Raw genomic sequence first — 21,747 nt, 5'->3', positions numbered from 1 at the left:
TTGGTTCTGACAATTGCACAAGACTCAACACAATCTTTTGCACATGTATGGATAAGAAAATATCTTCCTTTTCTAACCCTATTTAACCAATTCTCCTTCAGGATGTTTTTTCAAGCAACGTATGATGCAACTTCTGTTGTGCTATCATATTTCTGTTAGAAATAGACACAGACCAATGTTTACATAGATCCTAGAATGGTTTGGGTTGGAAGGGACCTTAAAGACCATCTAATTCCAACCCCTCTGCCATGGGCAGGGGCACTTTCTACTAGACCAGGTTGCCCAAGGCCCCATCCAGCCTGGCCTTGATCACTTCCAGGTATGGGGCACCCACAGCTTCTCTGGCAAACTGTGCGTGTGCCTCACCACACGTAAGCTTCCATTTTTTTCTTGATATTAAATTGAGTCAAACACCTATGGTTAATTGCTTATGTCATCCAGACTGATGCAAGTAACATTAGAGTTAAGTTAGCTTAGCAGCTATGTATTTAAAAATATTTCTTCAGTTTGTAATATAAAACCTTCTTCTCCAAAATGTATAAAACAACCAAAGTTCAACAGTTTAACGGTCAGCACTGAACAGAAATACATGACTTATTTATGGAAATAACTGCTCTAAGTTTTTTATATGATGACCTAATTCTAAATGCCTTCCATTTTTGGAAGTCAAAATGAAACAAAGAAAAATTATTTCCATGTAAGGGTATATGTTTTCAAAACAACACCAGCTCTTACTGCATACATGTGAAATCACAAGACAGAAAAATCAATGGTTCATTTTAAAGATCATGTTTAGAGTAACTGAATGGTGACCAGCACTCAAAGGTATTTTGTATTCAACCAGCCGTGATTAACAGTTATTTTAAGACTTAGCTAAAAGATCTAGAAAAGCCAAAATGAAACAAAGCCAAAACATCCTAAACTGAAAGGCATTCTTCATAACTAAGTGAAAAGTTTTCCAACAAGCTTTACATCCAGTTAAACCAGTACAAAAATTTCATTAGAGCATATCTCCACAATGAAGAGAACATTCATAAAAAACACATCTGAAACCACCACTGCAATACCTTAAATCAGATTAGAAAGATCTTGAGGAAGAAAACAAACAAACGAACAAACAAAAAAACATTAAAAACAAGAGAATAAAGTAAAAAGGTCATCAATACTCACAGAAAATACATCAATCTTATACTATCACATTTTTACTAGAAAAGTTACAAAGGACAGTTATGTCTTCTTACTCTAAATATCTTCCATACAATATGTTAAGAGAAATAAACAAAAGTTTATTCACTTCATGAAGGGATTTATTCCTTCCATCGTGCTATTCTTTCCTTTGGTTATGATAGCCAGACAAAGCATTCAAATACTTATAAGAAGGGCTGTGGTAAAAGCAACAAAATTTTACACACATGCATATATGTTTAAATAACCAATTACTGGGTTTGTTAAATTAAACAAACAACCTAAATTAGTCTATTATAACAATAATTGACAAAGTTACATTTAATTAAAAAAAAAAAACAAGAAACTTTGCATTGTAGAATCAAGCTTATGAGTGCAGTTTACAAATCTCTTCTCATTTTCTAGGAATTTTCAGCAAAGAAAACCACAAATATTTCTTTAATGCATTTTAAGAACATGCTAACTATCAGCAGGAAGAGATTTTAATTGGTTCTTTCTATTTGTCTAATACATTTTTTCCACAGTTTTCTGTAGAATCATATGCTTCCAATTCCCTGTGAGAGTCAGATCCACTGTTTAAAAACTCAGTTTTGAAAACACAAATTTTGCATGATCTTTGTAGAAATCATGTGCTGATACTTAACTCAATGCAAATTTTAAGAATCAAAGAATCACAGAATATCCTGAGTTGGAAAGGACCCACAAGGATCATTAAGTCCAACTCCTGGCTCCACACAAGACTACCTAAAAAACAAACCATGTGTCTGAGAGCGTTGTCCAAACACTTTTTGAACTCTGACAGGCTTCGTGCTGTCACCAATTCCCTGGGAAGCCTGTTCCAGAGCATGAAGCCTGTTCCAGTGCCCAATGTGTGCACTGTGGGTAAATTCCAGTTTACCATGTTAATTTATTTAGCTTTTTATATCTCTTAGTATGTCTTTCAAATACAATCGGTTTTGAAAGAGGCAACAGAATTTTTAATACGAGTCATTCTTTATTAACTACATGGTGTTTAAGAAAATTTGTGATAAGAAAGCAGAGAATTTGGCAATATTTCTGCTCTCTCTGAAGCCTGAGAGGTATAGCAGGCTGTTGCTGTGAAATTACTGAAATTTTCTTGCTTTTGGGTAGTATATGCAATGTCATTTTTATCGTCAAAGTCTTTGCATTAATGAGAATTATCTGCAATCGAGCGTAAATATATTGAAAGTTCCGACAAGCATTATGAAAAAAGAAATATAAACTGTATATACAAACAAATGAAACCCAGTTGGTTAAACATCAGTACATTTATATAAATGGGAGTAATATACCTTGTGTCTTCATAGCTTCCCTGATGATTTTCTGAAGCTCTTTCATTTCAGCATTGAATTCTTCATAGTTTACTTCCTTAGAATCAACTCTAGGAGCCTGGAAGAATGAAGGATCAGTTCCAAGGTAGGAACACTGCAGATGTCCATTTTCACTCAGAGTAACTATAACACCTTTCAGATTCCTGCATATTAAAAAAAAAAAAAAAAAGTTTTAGAAATTGTAAATAGTCATAGGAGTGATTATAACATTTATTTTATGTTTCTACTGGTCCACCTACAAATATAATAGAACTTCCTGTTTTTAAGAGATTATTTGACCAAGAGAAAACTACAATATTCTTCAATTCAGATGCATTTATTCATATTACTCCTGTTTATTCCAATCGCACCTAAGGACCACTCTGTGCTAGAAGATTACTTAAATATCATCCAAATATTTCAGAATCTGTTTAAATAAGACAAGCAAAGGAAAGGACCAGAACAAACAAGCTAAGTAGACAGTACTGTTGATGTAGCCATTTTTTTCCACCAATTGTTACCTTTTTTTTTTTTTTAAGTATGGATATTCAGGTTGGTATGCAGGAAGAGGAACTAGCTAAATGGAAAACCAAGCAAGGGAAGGGAAAGGATGCATTAGAACACATCACTAATCAATAGAAAAGGTTCATAATCAATGGAAAAGGTTCTCAGTGAAGAGGCTTTGATGGCATCAGTAGCCCGTACCCATTTTTTGTCTGCTGCTACAACAACTGTGCTGGCTTCAAGCCCTAGCTGGCTCTTCCCTGAGGTGCCTGTCTGAAAGGAGTCCACATGGATCCAGAAGATTCCCTTACATTACTCTGGATCAATACAAACAAGTGTTTTACTAGCTATGCTCCAGTCTATTTTCTCTGCAGGGAGCAGTACTTTGATAAACTTAAACCTCCAAAATCCCACTCATATTTTGTTTATCTGATCATGTACCACGCATATAAAATACCTAGGAAGGTATATAACAAATTATGGGACTGCTGAGACTACTGCCACATTTTGCTTAACTTGAAGGCTATTCAAAAATAGAAGAAGAACTAAACAGTAAAGACGAGCATGGATGGTAACAGCAAAAATTAAGAGAAACCTAACTCTCATTTTATTTTTAAAGCACTCTTAATTAAATAAGTTTATATTTATTTTCATAATCACAAAAAATCATATTCATGCCAATAATTTGCTCTTATTTCATACTTAGAATGTCTTAGAGCAGACAGCCTCTGTGTCAAATACAATTGTCCTTGTATAAATTAAATATAGATTGAATTGTATGTTTAATTCCTAGATCTATAGAACTTAATTTTCATAAGAAGGTATAATGCATTATCCCCCTAATTAGATGCATATAAAATGTTTCTTATATAAATGTTCAGCTATTATTTGTAAAGAAATAAAAAATATTTTAACCTTTATACATTGATGCCATTGAAGCAGCCCAATTAGTTCAATCTTTGTTGAAAAAACAGGTGGATATTAAAAAAAGTGTTCAGTCTGGTTTCCTACAATGTCCTGTACCATGGAGCTCTAGTACACACAGATTGGAAAGTTCATTCCAAAATTTTCCAGGGTGAAGTAATTATGAAGTCAACAGATGTCACTGGTAAGTTTTGTCAAGTGATGGTTTAATTGTACATTCAGAAACTTTTTTTAAAACACAAAATGCTAAGACCAGTATACAAGTGTTGGTTTCTGTATTCTAATCAAACATTCTGGAAAAAAAGTCTGTTGTAGCTGAAATCTTCTGAACTCTGTACAGTTTGAATCTCATACAGAAATGATGACCCCATTGGGCTAAGAACTGTACAGACAAGCAATTGCCACAGGTGAGCTGGAGCTTTCTCTTTCCACAGACAGTATTTTTTACTCAGTGAATGAAATAGTTCAACCAGGAGATGTATGTATCTCTGGAAATCTTGGGGGGGGGGGGGGGGGGGGGGGAGGAGAGGTGGGGGTTGTTTGTTTGTTTTCACAATAAGTACCTTTGTCTTTTTCTGCAGATGGAACACACAAAACTAAAGTGCCTTCTGGAACATAGTACAGACTGGAAACACACCATTCCCCTTCTCTATCATATAAGTTCCTCTTAAACAGTCTTGTCTTTCAGAAGTACTGTTCCTACCGCCACAGAAGTACTTCCAGCAACCTCCTCAATTTTTAATTTTTAAATATTAACATTCACTACAAAAAGTAAGCAAACTGTAAAAAGAGCTCGTCTTTGTGAGCACCATAAGGTTGAGGATGCAAAGTCAACTCCAACAAATACTTTAAGAAAACAAAGGAGACTTAACTGACTTTCAATTTACCTATCCGGTACCTATGTTAGCAGCCATCCTGCAAATGTAATGGCCTATTTCTGACATGCAAGCTTTGGGGCTTGCATAAATTATTTCTGAAAAATTGAAAATTCTCTGTCTCAGAGTGAGATGAAGATGAACTGAATACAAGCGTTGGTCTCCCTGGCCACTTGAATTTTCGTTGCACTCTAAAGTTGGTTGCTTTGCTCAGGACTGGGTCTGTTGCTGGATATACATGCAGGACTGACCAGGTAGGGCTCTGTTCATCCAAGTTTTCTTATGTGCAAAAAGCTCTGTACAACATATACCTGGAATACATTTTCAGAATCCTGGGATAGCACATGTAACAAACACATTGGGCTAACTCAGAGACCTGCATGGGAACAACCACAGAATCATAGAATCATAGAATACCCCAAGTTGGAAGGGACCCATAAGGATCATCAAGTCCAAATCCTGGCACCGCACAGGTCTGCCCAAAAGTTTAGACCATGTGACTAAGTGCACAGTCCAATCGCTTCTTAAATTCAGACAGGCTTGGTGCAGTGAATACTTCACTGGGGAGCCTGTTCCAGTGTGCGACCACCCTTTCGGTGAAGAACCTCTTCCTGCTGTCCAGCCTAAACTTCCCCTGCCTCAGCTTAACACCATTCCCGCGGGTCCTGTCACTGGTGATAATGGAGAATAGGTCCCCTGCCTCTCCACTCCCCCTCGCGAGAAAGCTGTAGACTGCGATGAGGTCTCCCCTCAGCCTCCTCTTCTCCAGGCTGAACAAGCCAAGTGACCTCAGCCTCTCCTCATACGTCTTACCCTCTAGGCCCTTCGTCAACCATCTTCGTCGCCCTCCTCTGGAGGCTCTCCAACAGTTTAATGTCCTTTTTGTACTGTGGTGCCCAGAACTGCACACAGTACTCGGGTGAGGCCACACCAGCGCAGAGTAGAGCGGGACAATCACTTCCCTTGACCGACTAGCAATGCCGTGCTTGATGCATCCCAGGATATGGTTGGCCCTCCTGGCTGCCAGGGCACACTGCTGGCTCATATTCAACTTGCTGTCAACCACAACCCCCAGATCTCTCTCTGTGGGGCTGCTCTCCAGCGTCTCGTCGCCCAGTCTGTACGTACAGACAGGGTTGCCCCGTCCCAGGTGCAGGACCCGGCACTTGCTTTTGTTAAACTTCATGTGGTTGGTGTTCGCCCAGCTCTCCAATCTGTCCAGATCTCTCTGCAAGGCCCTTCCACCCTCATCCGAGTCCACAACTCCTCCAAGTTTGATGTCGTCGGCAAATTTGCTCAAAACACCTTCTAGTCCTACATCCAAATCATTTATAAAAACATTGAAGAGGACTGGCCCTAAAATGGAGCCTTGAGGGACCCCAGTAGTGACCATCCGCCAGCCAGATGTGGCCCCATTTACCACAACCCTTTGAGCCCTGCCCGTCAGCCAATTGCTCACCCATCGCATAATATTTTTGTTTAGCTGTATGCTGGACATTTTGTCCAGTAGGATCCTATGGGAAACCGTGTCAAAAGCTTTGCTGAAGTCCAAAAAGATCACATCAGCTGGTCGACCTTGATCGACTAGATGGGTGATCCTATCATAAAAGGAAATCAAATTTGTTAGGCAGGACCTACCCCTCATGAACCCATGCTGGCTGGGACCAATGACTGCATTGTCCCCCAGGTGCGCTTCAGTAACTTCGAGGATCATCCTCTCCATAATTTTACCAGGCGCTGACGTGAGACTGACAGGCCTGTAATTGCTAGGGTCTTCTTTCTTACCCTTCTTGAAAATTGGCACAACATTTGCCAGCTTCCAGTCCACTGGGACCTCTCCAGATTCCCAAGATCATTGAAAAATAATTGAGAGAGGTCCCATGATGACGTCAGCCAGCTCTTTAAGCACCCTGGGATGAATCCCATCCGGACTCATGGACTTGTATGGATCCAGGTGGAGCAGTAAATCCCGCACACGTTCAGGGTCGGTTGGGAGTTTGTCATTCCCACCATCATGGTCCTCCAGCTCAGGGTACCCTGGGTCGCAAAGCCCATCATCAGTGTTGAAGACAGAGGCGAAGAAGGCATTAAACGTCTCTGCTTTGCCTATGTCATTGTCTGTGAGGAGACCCTCCCCATCTAGTAGTGGACCTATGTTTTCTTTGGTTCTCCTTTTTCTGTTCACATATCTAAAAAAACCTTTTTTATTGTCTCCCACAGACATGACCAACTTCAACTCTAGTTGGGCTTTGGCCACACAAATTTTCTCCCTACAAACACGAACAGCATCCCTGTATTCCTTCCTCATCGCCTGACCCTCCTTCCAGCAGCCATACACTTTCTTTTTTCGCCTAAGCTCCAGTAGAAGATTCCTTGTCAGCCAGGCTGGCCTTCTGCCCCACCTGCCTGACTTCTGATATTTTGGAATTGCCTGATCTTGTGCTTTTAGGAGGCAGTGCTTAAAGATTGACCGGCACGGATGGACACCAATGCCTTCAACATTGCCTTCAACCATGCAAGGACAGAGACTATTGCCAACACTTGGGCCATAACTCAGTCTTTATAAGGTATGCAAGTAACACTTAATGCATAAGACTTCGCTTAATGACTGCCAAGCGTTTGCAAAGAACTGTGCCATATTCGCCATGGGTGCAGAAAAGTCCTTAGTAAGGGATATTGTTGAGGCAGATAAAGGGAAGTTGAATCTTACATGCTTCCAAATACAGTCTCGCTATTTGCTATTTAGTTACAATAAATAATGTCTAAATTATTATAATAACTACCAGAACAGTTCCATATGAGCTTGTTCCATAAGTAAAAAAAAAAAAAATGACACCTGAACACAACACAATTTTAAAATTTCTTTCCTGAGGCTATGCATCCATTAAGCTAAAAAGGAAAGCTCCATGAAGATGCCTGAATGTGAATCAAAGGACATGAAAAAATCTAGCTACACTGTTAGCAATAAATCTTTGATGATATACTACTAAAGTATAATAGATTCAAAAATCGTTTGTAAATACAGCCCTTCCTATGTATCTTTAAAATTGACAGTCATCTGCAGATAAATTAGTCTATAAAATGAAATCAAATCAAATCAGTGAGGTGATTTCCCTGTAAAAATTAAGGGTTTTTTAATGGCTTGAAGTTTATGTCAGCAAAAATCTTATATTACAGAATGAACATTCAAAAACTCCACCATAAAATAAACTCATTTTGACCAACTTTCCTTTCAGCCATGACATTCTTTAATTTTTCACTATTTCAGAGACAAAAGCATTGGTTTAAGAAAGCAGCATAAGAAATGACACTTTTCCTTTGCTTCAGGTAGTGTTTTGCTGGGTCCTAAAAAAGACTTTTCAATATGAAACTTATACAAATGTTTTTTTAAAAAAGGTTTTGTTTTGTGGTGGTTTTTTTTTTTAGTGATCATCCCTTGTTAATGCTGTCCGTGAATCTGTACATTAACAGAAACAATAAGAGAAATATGGCTATCAAGTTGTAACATATGATTTATAACACATTAATTTCTCTGTTGAAGCATTTGTCAGCCAGTCAAGACTGCCTTATTTCTCAAGCTTTTCTAACAGTGGTTAAAGACAGGAAGGGGGAGGGGGAGCGTATTTAACATTTTTATAGTAGTTTCCCCACAGCTACTGCAGTCATGCAATATCCCTGCAAATGCCATTACTTCATTTGGCACATTCTACACACAATCTGGAATTTCAATTACTTGTTAAATTTCTTTTATTGTAACCCCCCCCCCCCCCGCTTTTATTTTTTTAAATATATATCACACAATAGTCAAAGTAATAGCAAATCCAAGGGGACACTTTAATAGTAAGGAACTCGAAGTATGAAACAAATTATTCTGGTATCTAAAATAACTTTATAGTACAAAGCAACTCCTACTCACATATGGTAATAATTTGAAAAAAATCTTTTATTGGATTCTGGGTAATAATAGTGGAATATGCTTTCTGTAGGTCTTCTCTTACTAAACAAATTGCTCACAACATTTCTTAAAGAAATTAAAATGATTTGCATGTTTCCAGTTATATAATACCAAATTGATCAGTCAAACAACTGGCTTAGAATTACATATTGAACTTCTGAGTTCTACTTGAAGAAAAAGCTAAGCCTTGGACAAGGTCTGATTACTGACAATATTTACAGTTTTAATTATTTATGTTTATAGTACCATATAAAACTTCTATCTCAATTTCAGAAGCAGTCTTTCCAATTGATATTACTCATATCCATAATTTTATCAAACAAAATCTCTGCAGTACTACTTTTAGTCACTTATTGATAATGAATTATTTATAAACAACCAAATTCAGAAAATAAATCCTGAATTGTGCTCCAGCATTTTAAACCCAATTATCTTCTCATTTTATCATCCTCTGAAGTAACTACATGCAACAGCAAAACTATAATTTCACCTTTTGGTTTAGTGCTTTTGGAAAAACAATTATTTTACATCTCTCTACCATTTTGACATCATTTTATTTCACAGAATCACAGAATCACAGAATCGTCTAGGTTGGAAGAGACCTCCAAGATCATCTAGTCCAACCTCTGTCCTAACACTAACAAGTCCTACACTAAACCATATCACTAAGGGCTACATCTAAACGTCTTTTAAAGACCTCCAGGGATGTCGACTCAACCACCTCCCTGGGCAGTCCATTCCAATGCCTAACAACGCTTTCAGTAAAGAAGTTCTTCCTAACGTCCAACCTAAACCTCCCCTGGCACAACTTTAGCCCATTCCCCCTCGTCCTGTCACCAGGCACTTGGGAGAATAGACCAACCCCCACCTCACTACAGCCTCCTTTAAAGTACCTATAGAGAGCGATGAGGTTTCCCCTGAGCCTCCTCTTCTCCAGGCTAAACAACCCCTGCTCCCTCAGCCGCTCCTCGTAAGACTTGTTCTCCAGACCCCTCACCAGCTTCGTTGCCCTTCTCTGGACTCGCTCGAGCACATCCATGTCCTTCTTGTAGCGAGGGGCCCAAAACTGAACACAGTACTCGAGGTGCGGCCTCACCAGAGCCGAGTACAGGGGGACAATCACCTCCCTAGACCTGCTGGCCACACTGCTTCTTATGCAAGCCAGGATGCTGTTGGCCTTCTTGCCCACCTGAGCACACTGCTGGCTCATATTCAGCTGCCTATCAACCAGTATTCCCAGGTCCTCCTCTGCCAGGCAGCTCTCCAACCACTCATCTCCCAGCCTGTAGCGCTGCTTGGGGTTGTTGCGCCCCAGATGCAGGACCCAGCACTTGGCCTTGTTGAACTTCATACAGTTGACCTCAGCCCATCGGTCCAGCCTATCCAGATCCTCCTGCAGAGCCTTCCTTCCCTCGAGCAGATCGACACACGCACCTAACTTGGTGTCATCTGCAAACTTACTGAGGGTGCAACCGATCCCCTCATCCAGATCATCGATAAAGATATTAAAGAGGACCGGCCCCAGCATTGAGCCCTGGGGGACTCCACTAATAACCGGCCTCCAACTGGATTTAACTCCATTCACCATGACTCTTTGGGCCCGGCCATCCAGCCAGTTTTTAACCCAATGAAGCATACACCAGTCCAAGCCACGATCAGCCAGTTTCTTGAGGAGAATGTTGTGGGAAACGGTGTCAAAAGCCTTACTGAAGTCAAGGTAGATCACATCCACAGCCTTCCCCTCATCCACCAAGCGCGTCACTTGGTCATAGAAGGAGATCAGGTTCGTCAAGCAGGACCTACCTTTCATAAACTCATGCTGACTGGGCCTGATCGCCTGGTTGCCCTGCAAGTGCCGCGTGAGGACACTCAAGATAATCTGCTCCATGAGCTTCCCTGGCACTGAGGTCAAGCTAACAGGCCTATAGTTCCACGGGTCTACCCTCCGGCCCTTCTTGTAGATGGGCGTCACGTTTGCTAGCCGCCAGTCGACTGGGACCTCCCCTGATAGCCAGGACTGCCAATAAATGATGGAAAGCGGCTTGGCCAGCTCCTCCGCCAGTTCGCTCAGTACCCTCAGATGGATCCTATCCGGCCCCATCGACTTGCATACATCTAAGTGCTGTAGCAGGTCGCCAACCATTTCCTCATGGATAGCGAGGGCCGCATCCTGCTCCCCATCCCCTTCCACCAGCTCAGGGTACCAGGTATCCAGAGAACAAGTGGTCTTGCTGCTAAAGACAGAGGCAAAGAAAGCATTGAGCACCTCAGCCTTTTCCTCATCTTCTGTAACTAAGTCTCCCCCCGCATCCAGTAAAGGATGGAGATTCTCCTTAGTCCTCCTTTTTGCATTGATGTATTTGTAAAAACGTTTTTTGTTTGTAACGTAAATGTTTGTAACGGCAGTAGCCAGATTGAGCTCCAGATGAGCTTTGGCCTTTCTAATTTTGTCCCTGCACAGCCTCGCAACATCCTTATAGTCCTCTTGAGTAGCCCACCCTCTTTTCCAAAGATTATAAACCCTCCTTTTTCTCCTAAGTTCGAGCCACAACTCTCTGCTCAGCCAGGCCGGTCTCGTTCCGCGTCGGCTCGTCTTTGGGCACGTGGGGACAGACCGCTCCTGAGCCATTAAGATTTCCTTCTTGAGGAGTGCCCAGCCTTCCTGGGCTCCTTTGCCCTTCAGAACCTCCTCCCAAGGGACTTTGCCAACCAGTGTCCTGAACAGCTCAAAGTCAGCCCTCCGGAAGTCCAAGACTTCCAAGGTTTTACTGGTCCCCCTCCTGACTTCGCCAAGAATAGAGAACTGAACCATTTCGTGGTCACTCTGCCCAAGACAGCTCTCGACCACCACATCTCCCACCAGTCCTTCTCTGTTTGTGAACAGAAGGTCTAGCGGGGCACCTCCCCTGGTAGGCTCTCTCACCAGCTGCATCAGGAAGCTATCTTCCACACTCTCCAGAAACCTCCTAGACTGCTTTCTCTGGGCTGTGTTACGCTTCCAGGATATGTCTGGGAAGTTGAAGTCCCCCGCGAGAACAAGCGCTGACGATTTCGCGGCTTCTGCCAGCTGCCTGTAGAACTCCTCATCAGTCTCCTCATCCTGGTTTGGTGGTCTATAACAGACCCCCACCAGGATGCTTGCCTTGTTGGCCTTCCCTCTGATCCTAACCCATAGGAACTCAACCTTATCATTCCCAGCCTCAAGTTCAACAACATCAAAACACTCTCTAATATGGAGACCCACACCACCACCCCTTCTGTGCTGCCTGTCCCTTCTGAAGAGCCTATAGCCAGACATTGCAGCACTCCAGTCATGAGAGTGGTCCCACCACGTTTCCGTGATGGCAACCAAGTCATAGCCTTCCCGCTGCACGATGGCTTCCAGCTCCTCTTGTTTGTTACCCATGCTGCGTGCATTAGTGTAGATGCACTTCAGTTGGGCCATGGCCTTCTTCCCCAGCTTTGCCATTGTTCCCCCTGGCACAGCTCCAACAAGCCTAATTTCAGCCCCATCCCCCTTCTTTCCTAGTTTAAAGCCCTTTTTTTAAAGCCCAGAATTTGTAACTGCATGAAGTATTTGATAAAATGCTGAGGGAAGACCAGACTACTTGTAACAAACTAAGAACATTCTAACATGAACTAATGCAAGTAAAGGTCAAAAGCCCATCTTACTCTGTTATTTAACACATACTCTGAAATCAAACCCTCGAGGAGCTGAATGTTCAAAGTATCACTGTGGCAATTACTGACAGCTACAACCGATCTTTAACTGGGTATCTGGATCTCCCTTATTCTCCTCTGAAAATCCTTTCCTCACTAAAAAACCTGTTCAATTTTACATAGAAAAGGTAATATTTGAATGTGTATGACTTCACCATATTGCTAAGAATCTGTTTGCTCTCAGAAATTCTTTCAAGGCTATTTATATTACATATTTAACATGATTTACACACTCTAAAGAGGGTATTCAAAGACAATGTAAGTATGTATTTAATTGTAATTATTTACTAATGTGTATCATAATGAACATAATTAAGTGCTCTACCTCTAAAGAAAATCATTCTTTGTCCTTCCCATTTATGACCTAATTTTGGATTGGTGATTTTAACAGAATGTCAGACAAATCCAGTTTAAAAATATATATATATAGAAATGCATGCAAGAGGAAACGTAAAATGAAACATGATTTCATCACGATAACCTGTGGAAAAGCAGTTTAAAAAAATGTTACGACTAAGCCACCAGGTCAAAACCTATCCTCTCTTACAAGCACGGATAGTTAGTGAACAAAACTTGAATTTGGCAAGAATGTTGCCATTTTAAATGTCTGCAGGATTCTCAGATCCTAGCACTTATGCAGTACTCTCACTCTCTAGGAGTGGAGATATTTTCACTAGCCACATAACTTTAGCACCTTTACACAGTAACATCATGCAGCGTACCAGCAAACCAGCAACTTACTGGAAGACAAGTTCAGACAGTCATTGAGCTGGTTTAGTTTTCCATTTGCAAGAGACTCTTTCCCTAAACTGATATGCTGTCTGATGACCAAATAAAATAAAATAAAATAAAATAAAATAAAATAAAATAAAATAAAATAATAAACACTATTACTCACCAGTTTGGGTCAGGGGTCTTTTCTGCCAGACCGCTGCTGCCACCTGCGGGTCAGCACAACGTGCTTCCGCAAGGCTTGCACGCACAAACCAGGTGGCATTGCCTTCTCATGCAAGAGCCCTGAAAGCTATCTAACGTGTCACATTAAATGAAGCACGGAGTTATTTATTTGTTTAACAGGGATAGTGTACTACCCTGACAGTTTAAATGTAAGGGGTCATTGTATGAAACAGCAGCTTAATGAACGCAGTCATGGACTTCCATGCTCATCATCATCACCTGGTTGCTTAAGGTGCTGGTGCTGCCCAGCTAGACACACAATTTAAGCTCATGCTACAAATTACACATATGAAATTTATCTTTTCTAATGGACTAAGCAATGTAGCATCTTTTTGTTTAAAACAAATCAAAACAGTATTTCAAAAGCAGTCAAGGTATTTAATAAAAACTCAAGTAGCCAGCTATGGAACAATACAGAATTAAAATTAGCATTCATCACAGAAGAGAATAAAAGTAGAATATTCAAAGTGATGCCACAGGCCTCTAAAAATACATGATCTTGCTTTAGGCAAAAACATAAAGAATTCTGAAGTATAAAATCCAAAGAAAAGTTCCTAACTTCTATATTTCATTTCAAACTATCACTCACTGTTCAATATCTAAGACTTTTAGTGACAGTATCTGAATTAAAATTAAAAATAAGGACTGGTAAGAAAATCTAATGCCTTTAGATAAGAATGCAGCCTTTAAGTCAGAACTCTAAGAGAAATTAAATTGTGATTTCATTTATGGCAGTACCAATGCTAGGAGTGATAGAGAAATTACAAACAACTGTGACAGCTATCAAGCATTCCTACACTTGATTCCCTCTTAGATCTAAAACAAAAACTGTTGGTTTTTGTTGTTGTTGTTGTTGTTCTTTTCCATTTGCACTCTTTCTCCTGAAGTTTAAAATATGTCTCGAGGCCAAGCTCCTTCATAGAATCATAGAATATCCCGAGTTGGAAGGGACCAACAAGGATCGTCGAATCCAACTCCTGGCACCACACAGGTCAGCGGCAGACAGGTACACTGCAGCTTCCAAAAGCTCATCAAAGGCTATACCAAAAGGTGGCAGCTACAACACTGTGAATATATTACCTGGGGTCCTCAAAAGTTTATCCTCCTTCTAACCCTTCTCTTTTCCTAGTTCCAGGTGGTGGTTAAGTCCATTACACTCCAGGCAAGCTGGAGCTGTCCCTAGCATCTCTGTTTCTAAGGACAGGTAAGAGATGCAAAGGGTTGTACTGACAAAATCTACACTCTGATGAGTTTATTGTTTCAGTAAAAACTTATTCTTAACCATTGCCTTCATATAAGCTCTTTAATACTAGACTATATGTGGGGAAAATTAGACAGCTACCTACAGAGTACAAAGAGGATAATAAGCCTAACCATAATGACAGGTATCACAAGTTTTGGAAGATGATCGGCTATGGACATGTATTTTTAAGCATCATAAAACTACATTTCAAGAAACCGTTTGTGAGGTTTGTTTTAGTCATATTCCATAAGACGCATGAGCTTAATACAAACAAAGCTACACATCTTACAAATAAAAACACTGTTTAGTGATTATTACTTTACATTAGCATTCTAACTAGTATTCTAACCCATCATGTTTCAACAGTGGGGTGGGTTTTGTTGTTGTTGTTGTTGTTTTTGTACTACATACTGCCTCCTAACCAGCATCATCGCATACAATCATTTCTAAAAATGCCAATCTATTGCAGAGACCCCAGGACTTCCCAGTTATTCAAGTCTGAAGGGGAGGTTGCACCTTTTTCCACTTTTGGTGGCTCCTTAATTTCTGTGCACTCAGTCAGATCCAGCTCTCTTTCCAATGCTCTTCCCTCAGGGCAACAGTAAATCACTCCTCGTGGAGCAAAGAAAATCACTAGTATCTGAACTTCTGCCACTGGTTTCATATATGCCCCACAGATTCAAGTAAGTTTTGTGAGTTTTAGGGCATTTAAGGAATGTAAGCATAGCAAAGAAATATCTTTACAGCAGAAAATTTACTCTAAAAGGATCGAATAGTTACATAACTTTAGAAACACCGAACTCCAGAAATTAATTTCCACATCATCCTCTTCAGCTCTTCACGCTTTTATACGGATGTGCCTGTAAACTTAAAAATGCACCAGCATTTCAGGCTGGAAAAAATCCATACGCGATTATTTTTAACAACACTTATCATTGTCCCCTTACCCTGTCTTATAAAGAGCAATACTGTTCTTTAAAAGGAAATCTGTCACTCTGCACTGCTAGATGGCTCTCGCCTTCATAGCTTAACATGTATATTCCAGCTGCTAGTCCTCATATGGAAAAAAAAGAAAGTCATTCATGTTAATAGCATAATACTCAAGACTCAAAATCAGCAGCCCTAGACTGTTCATAATGACTGTTTCTCAAACAAGTCCTGCACCTTCCATGGGCAGAGCAAATGTTACAATATATCCATAACTCCAGCCCACTGCTAAATACTGAACACCAACATCAAATTCAAAATCTGATAGTTATGTTCCACTCTATTGCGACATAACAAGCAGAGAAATTGCAGGTTAACCAAAAAAAAAAAAAAAGCCCACCCCACACAGTATTTTTGTTAAAGCAAATATTAAAGATTTTAATGTTGTATTTTATATTATATATATTGATATTTATTATATATTAATACTTATTGTATAATATTAATAATTACTATATATTAAAGATTAAGAGGGGAGAGTTATTTACCTTCTTGTTCTTGAGCAGTTAGAATTTCCACTTTTAAGGCTTTCTCTAGAACCACGAGGGTAGGAATATTTTACCCGTTATTCTAAAGAAAGCCAAAACCCTTACAAAACTACATGACTATAAAAACTGGGCTTTTTAAAAAAGCAAACAGGTGACATGCAGTAAAATTAGGAGAACTGGCAACACAGGCATGTGATTAATATTATACCAGATATACAATCTGAAACTTTAACTTGCTAGAAAACCTCAGTCATGAATCAGGATATGCTGCACATAGGCACATCTATGTTTTTTGCAGGATCAGAATCCTGCTAAGGTAAAAGCAAAACAATCAAATCCACATTTTGTGGCTCTGTAAACTACACACATTAAAATTATCTCCTTGGAAGACTTTTAAAAATTGCAATATTTTGTACTGCTGTCTCTTGACAAAGGCAGTGGTAATTCAGAGACAAAAAACAGATGCAATCATTTTCTTTTTTCCTAAAAACGTATCTTTAAAATGCAGTTATGTTTAAGTAAAAAGACTGTAGAAGTTTCTACATTTAACTTCTCAAATCAGGCAACATATTTTTACAGAACACTCAAATAAAAATTTATATTTATACATGCATATAACTGAACAGTTCATACTGTGCGTCATAACTGGCATTGCTTCTATTACAGTACTACTACACAGAAAAAGGAAAAATCTTTCAGCAAACTATAAAGTTTGATTCCTGCAGTTTTCTTTCCATAAAACCATGCAATAAGTGCTAAGTTTTGTTGTTTTTATATGTAAGTTTTGCCATTTTTATATGGTGATTCTTAAACAGTTGTGGTAGCTGTGGTGATGTCAGTTATAATAAGGAATAACAGATGGCCTGGAATGAAGAACAAAGTATTTTCTACCATGTGGATAGCTAAGAAAATTCAATGAAACAGGTTTTATTTTGACCCCACCCGCTATTACCCTATACATGATTGCACTTTTACACCTTATATACTTTATTCAACTACAATATTTCTTCATATTTTACCCAGTTAAATTCAGTTCCTGTTGCCTTTCCACTGTTTGGAGGTCCCAGCTACACAAAGTGCATTCACCTAACCACCCAATATACTATGATTCTATGCCAGAGAATGAGTTTTAATTTCAAGTTCATATTTGGACCAGACTGATAGTTTCTCACTTGCAAATTGATTTCAGATTTTATTTTTCTTTAAAAAACAATATTGGAAGCTAAAACTTCATAAAATAATGCGTATTTTCAAGCAATGGTTATATACCAGGATCCTGAACTCCTGTCTTTTGATTGATGTATTTCAAACTGTTTGGTCTCTTAGGCTACATGTGATTTCAAATCTGGGAAATAAACAAGACATTGAAGAATTTAAGCACTACTTCATGCTCTCTTCTTTGTGGAGACAGGCTGTTGAAGCAGAGACTTGCATATAAACTTTCTTCAGATAACATACCATAAAGTTACAAGTGTGTTAGCCATGTCAGGCACAAGTTATTACTCATATATGGAAGATAAGTCCTCCAGTCTACCAGTGAACAACAGTCACCAGTTTATGCTTCATTAGACAACTAGGTATACAAACAATGAATCTCCTCCCAAGTCATTTTAATATTATGAAATACTATCAAATCAGAAAATCCAAAAGGTGTATTGGATTAAATATTTTTCTAGAAAGAAAAAGAAAAAGTGATTCTCTTCATGGATATATGCTCAAATAACTCTAAAATTATTATTTGTTTTCTTTTGGGCTAAAGATGAGATTGTTTTTAAATGCAATAAATATACTGTTGAGTTTTGCATTCCTCTTCAAAATGCAAACTCTAGTGTCCCTAATGCAGTCTGAAGTGCAGCAGCACTTATCACTTGGTTATGTTTAAAGTCTACTGGAGGCGATATAGGGGCAATCCCTGCTGATCATCAGAGTCACCAGAGCAATATTTCTCAGCCTCACAGGTCAAGCTGCAAACTCATGGGGAGAGACTGAACAGAAACAAACTAGTGGAATACACAGTAAACTGCTAAGCCAGAAAAAAAAAATAATAATGATAATTGTCCAATCCCTCCTTACACGTTCTTTTGAACCCAGGGTGCAAGCATCAGGAAATTTTTTGCAGGCATTCATTGCTGTTCTTAAGATCCTAAAAGAGCCAAGGCCAAGAAAAATAACATTGATAGTTCAAAGGAAAGAGGCAGCTAGAAGTAAAATTATAACTTAGCCCATAGCTAGAGGCTATTGCTTCAGTAAAGTAACAGTTACTGTTTCCAAAAGACTTTTAAATATTTCAGAATATTGTAAAAATATTCTCTTGTAGTGCACCTGCATAACTGTAACACAAGTTGGGATTTACCAAGAGACAAAAAACCACAGTAACCTACCATCACCACATGGAACAATACAAAAATTCAAACATGCACAAACTAATGTTAGGAGTTCAGACATGACCGCTACATAGTCAAGCCTACAGCGACCATACATGGAGAAGTGATAACAACAACTAAAAAAAGATAAAATTTCAAATTTTCATTTTCAAATGTCAGTTGTAGATATAGCACTTAGCAGAAAACAGCTTTCTGATTGCAAACTGAGCAAAATACAGAATCAGTGATGAAAACATGGAACCCTGTGATATTTTTACATGGTCATTCCTCAGCATAAACATAGGTAGATTTCAAGTTCATAAAGAGTTGAAGTATGGATAAAGCTTACTAAGTAACCTTGCTTGCCATTTGGAACATTTGAAGTCTACTTTTATTTCCTGACTTTTCAATAGTTACTTTTGTTTAAAAAAAAAAAAATATATATATATATATTAATTTCTACCCTCCATCCCAAATAATGGAAGTATATTTACAAGTTTAACTCAAGCTAAAATATTGGCTTCTGGAACTTTTAATATTTTTAAGAAGCTCTGAAATTTTTATTCTTTAAAGGTGATAAATTACTCCTGGACTACAACAATAAAAAATAAAAATAAAAACACCAGCACCACACTTTTCCAGACTACTTTATATTTCTTCCTCAGAGAACATACTGCTCTATAACCAAGTAAAATGATATTTGCCTGACAAGTAAATGAAAGTAAAAGCAGTATTCTAGTAACTTTCACCAACCTGTCCATACCTGTCAACCCTTCATGATAAAAGGAACTCCAAGTTTTACAAGGTATACGTATCATTTTGCCGGTTATTTGCTTCAGCAATCTTTCTTCTATAAATTATAGTCTTTTTGCTCACAGACACAATACATATAGAAGCTTACAAAAGATAACGTTGGTTTCCATATTTTCATTTCCAGGTGTAGATCCTAAAAACATGAGGCACCACATATGCAAATCATTCAATTACCTATAGACAAGCACTATAGGTGGCAGTAAAGTTTTCCCTTTAGGGCATTTCTAATTAAATTTCAGTGAAGCTGAAAATATCCCTCATTTAAATATAACGTTCACTGATAAACTGGTGCCTAAAGGAGTCCTCAGTAAATTAAATAGAGAAGGAAAAAATATTTTTCCCAAAACACATCCCCTGAACCCTGAGTAAGGGCTGGTTTACTGTTAGAATCGTGTGTCTGTAGATAATTTCCACATCAAATCAACACTTTTCCCCCATACAGGTACTAACAGACTTCATTTCTTGATAGATAGCCCAGAGCACAATGAATGAAAACTAGGGCAACATTCAATACCACCTAGGGGAGCTGGAGAGAAGGTGTATTTGAGAAAATCTGTCAGTTTACAAGAAAAAAAAAATAGGCTACCTTTTTAGCATTCAGAAGCTTTTCAGATCAAACATGAGGGACATGTACAATCAAAACCAAGTAGTAAAATTACGACTAGCCAGCTTAAAAAATAATAATAATAATAATAAAGTTCAGAAAAACAAAGTCCTAGAATTAGAGTCTTCATGCTTTCCTATTGCAAAAACAGATTTCTAACTTGGAAGTGATCAAAACAGAAATCCCTTTCCCCAGACTACATCCAAGCTATAATGTTCTATCTATGTGGTTTTAACACACAGTGGCATTTCAGATGTTTGTGATGGAAACATCCCTGAGGCTAGCAACATGAGCTATTTTGCTTCAGACTGAATGCACCTTAACATAATGTTCTAGTTTCAGGCCAGACAGGTCAGAGTAATACTTAGTGCAATCAATCCGCCATTAAAACATGGCAGTCTTAGGAACAGCTTTGCCAAGTGAATTAGTGTCAAATAAATAGAAAAGTGGATGGTCTAAGCATTTTAATCCACTCCAAGGGCCTTTTATGGTCAAGCATACAGAGACAGGATAATTCAGGCACAGAAAAACAAATATGACCTCTAATAGGCCCTTAAAAAGTGACTTTCTGCTACTTTCTCAAAAAGTTATTTCAGATGATTCAGACAAACATAACCCACCTTTGTGATGGGGAGAGGATTAAGTCACTTGACTTTACAGGCTCAAATCCCTGGCAATAGGAAAAGAATGACTTTCATATAAGGCATTTGAGCCAACAGGAACTTTAAACAACTTTGTCAGAAGCACATTCTTATAGGCCTACTCCTCACACAATTACATGAATTATGGGAGAGGGTGAGAGGAAAATCTAACACGTCTAATACACAGCACCAAAAAGTGACTGCATCAAATCTTTGAACATAAAAAGATATTGCTCATGAAATTTCCTTTGCAAAAGAGATGCTGAGGTGCAGTGAAGGTCTTGGAAAAGAGGTCTCTCCAGTGAAAGAGAGAAATCTAAATTAAAGGATAAGACAAAAGGGAATAGGAGTTGAAGTCAGTGCAGAGATGTATATAACTGTTGGGCAGCAAGCACATATTGGTGCTCACAGTTACTGTTTCAACATTGAAAAATACAGTGGAATAGATATTCTTGCAACTGCTTTGTGTAACTTCCCAGATTCCAGCAGTTTTAACTGCAGCATATGGACAGTTTCTCTTCAAAGCACTCTAGAAGGGTGTGGGTTTTTTGTTTGTTGTTTTTTTTTGTTTGTTTGTTTTGTTTTGTTTTTAATTGTATCAATTTGTGGGTTTGTTTGTTTGTTGGGGGGGCAGGGGAAGGTCTTTCATTTGTTTTAAATTTGTTTTAATTGTTTTAAATGAATTTCAGCCTCAGAGAGAATGCTTTTGTACAGCTAGAGCTTTAAGGATAACGACATAGGACATACATAACTGTCCAAGCAGACTTTTCAATCAGAAGCTGAATTTGTCCAATGACCTAGCAGTTTAAATTAATCCAAATTTTCATTGCGAGTGATTGAAGCATTGAAGCAATCCGGGCAGTGTTAAGCATTTAGGATTCCCCCTGACATTAAAACAATGTCATCAACATTGTTATTAAGTATTACACATTAATAGAACCAGAATATAAACCTCTAACAAAATAAGGGACAAATTTTTAAAACAGTGATTAGAACTGAACTTTCAGTTCAGTGACAATAGTTATAGAGATCTTCAGGTAAAACCCACAGTAAGATAAATTCTGAAATTTTTGCCTGCAGTTCAAGTTTCTGATCAAAAGTTATTACAGGAAAACTTGCTTTTCAACTCACTGACAGACAATATTAATGTTTTTACA

At 38.7% G+C, this 21,747-nt stretch overlaps 1 protein-coding gene across 14 annotated transcripts in view; it reads right to left on the bottom strand.

Moving 5' to 3' along the window:
• Positions 1-21,747, bottom strand: part of BBS9 (Bardet-Biedl syndrome 9) — a 329,524-nt gene that overhangs the window by 260,179 nt on the left and 47,598 nt on the right. For all 14 annotated transcript variants that reach the window (XM_013196009.3, XM_048075628.2, XM_066992255.1 and 11 more), the window contains exon 10: positions 2,499-2,680. In XM_013196009.3, the coding sequence (XP_013051463.3) occupies positions 2,499-2,680 (182 nt within the window). The remainder of the gene's footprint in view (positions 1-2,498; positions 2,681-21,747) is intronic.

This window comes from Anser cygnoides, chromosome 2, assembly GCF_040182565.1.
Source record: "Anser cygnoides isolate HZ-2024a breed goose chromosome 2, Taihu_goose_T2T_genome, whole genome shotgun sequence".
NCBI classification, from domain to species: domain Eukaryota; kingdom Metazoa; phylum Chordata; class Aves; order Anseriformes; family Anatidae; genus Anser; species Anser cygnoides.
This window is presented reverse-complemented; position numbering and strand designations above follow the sequence as displayed.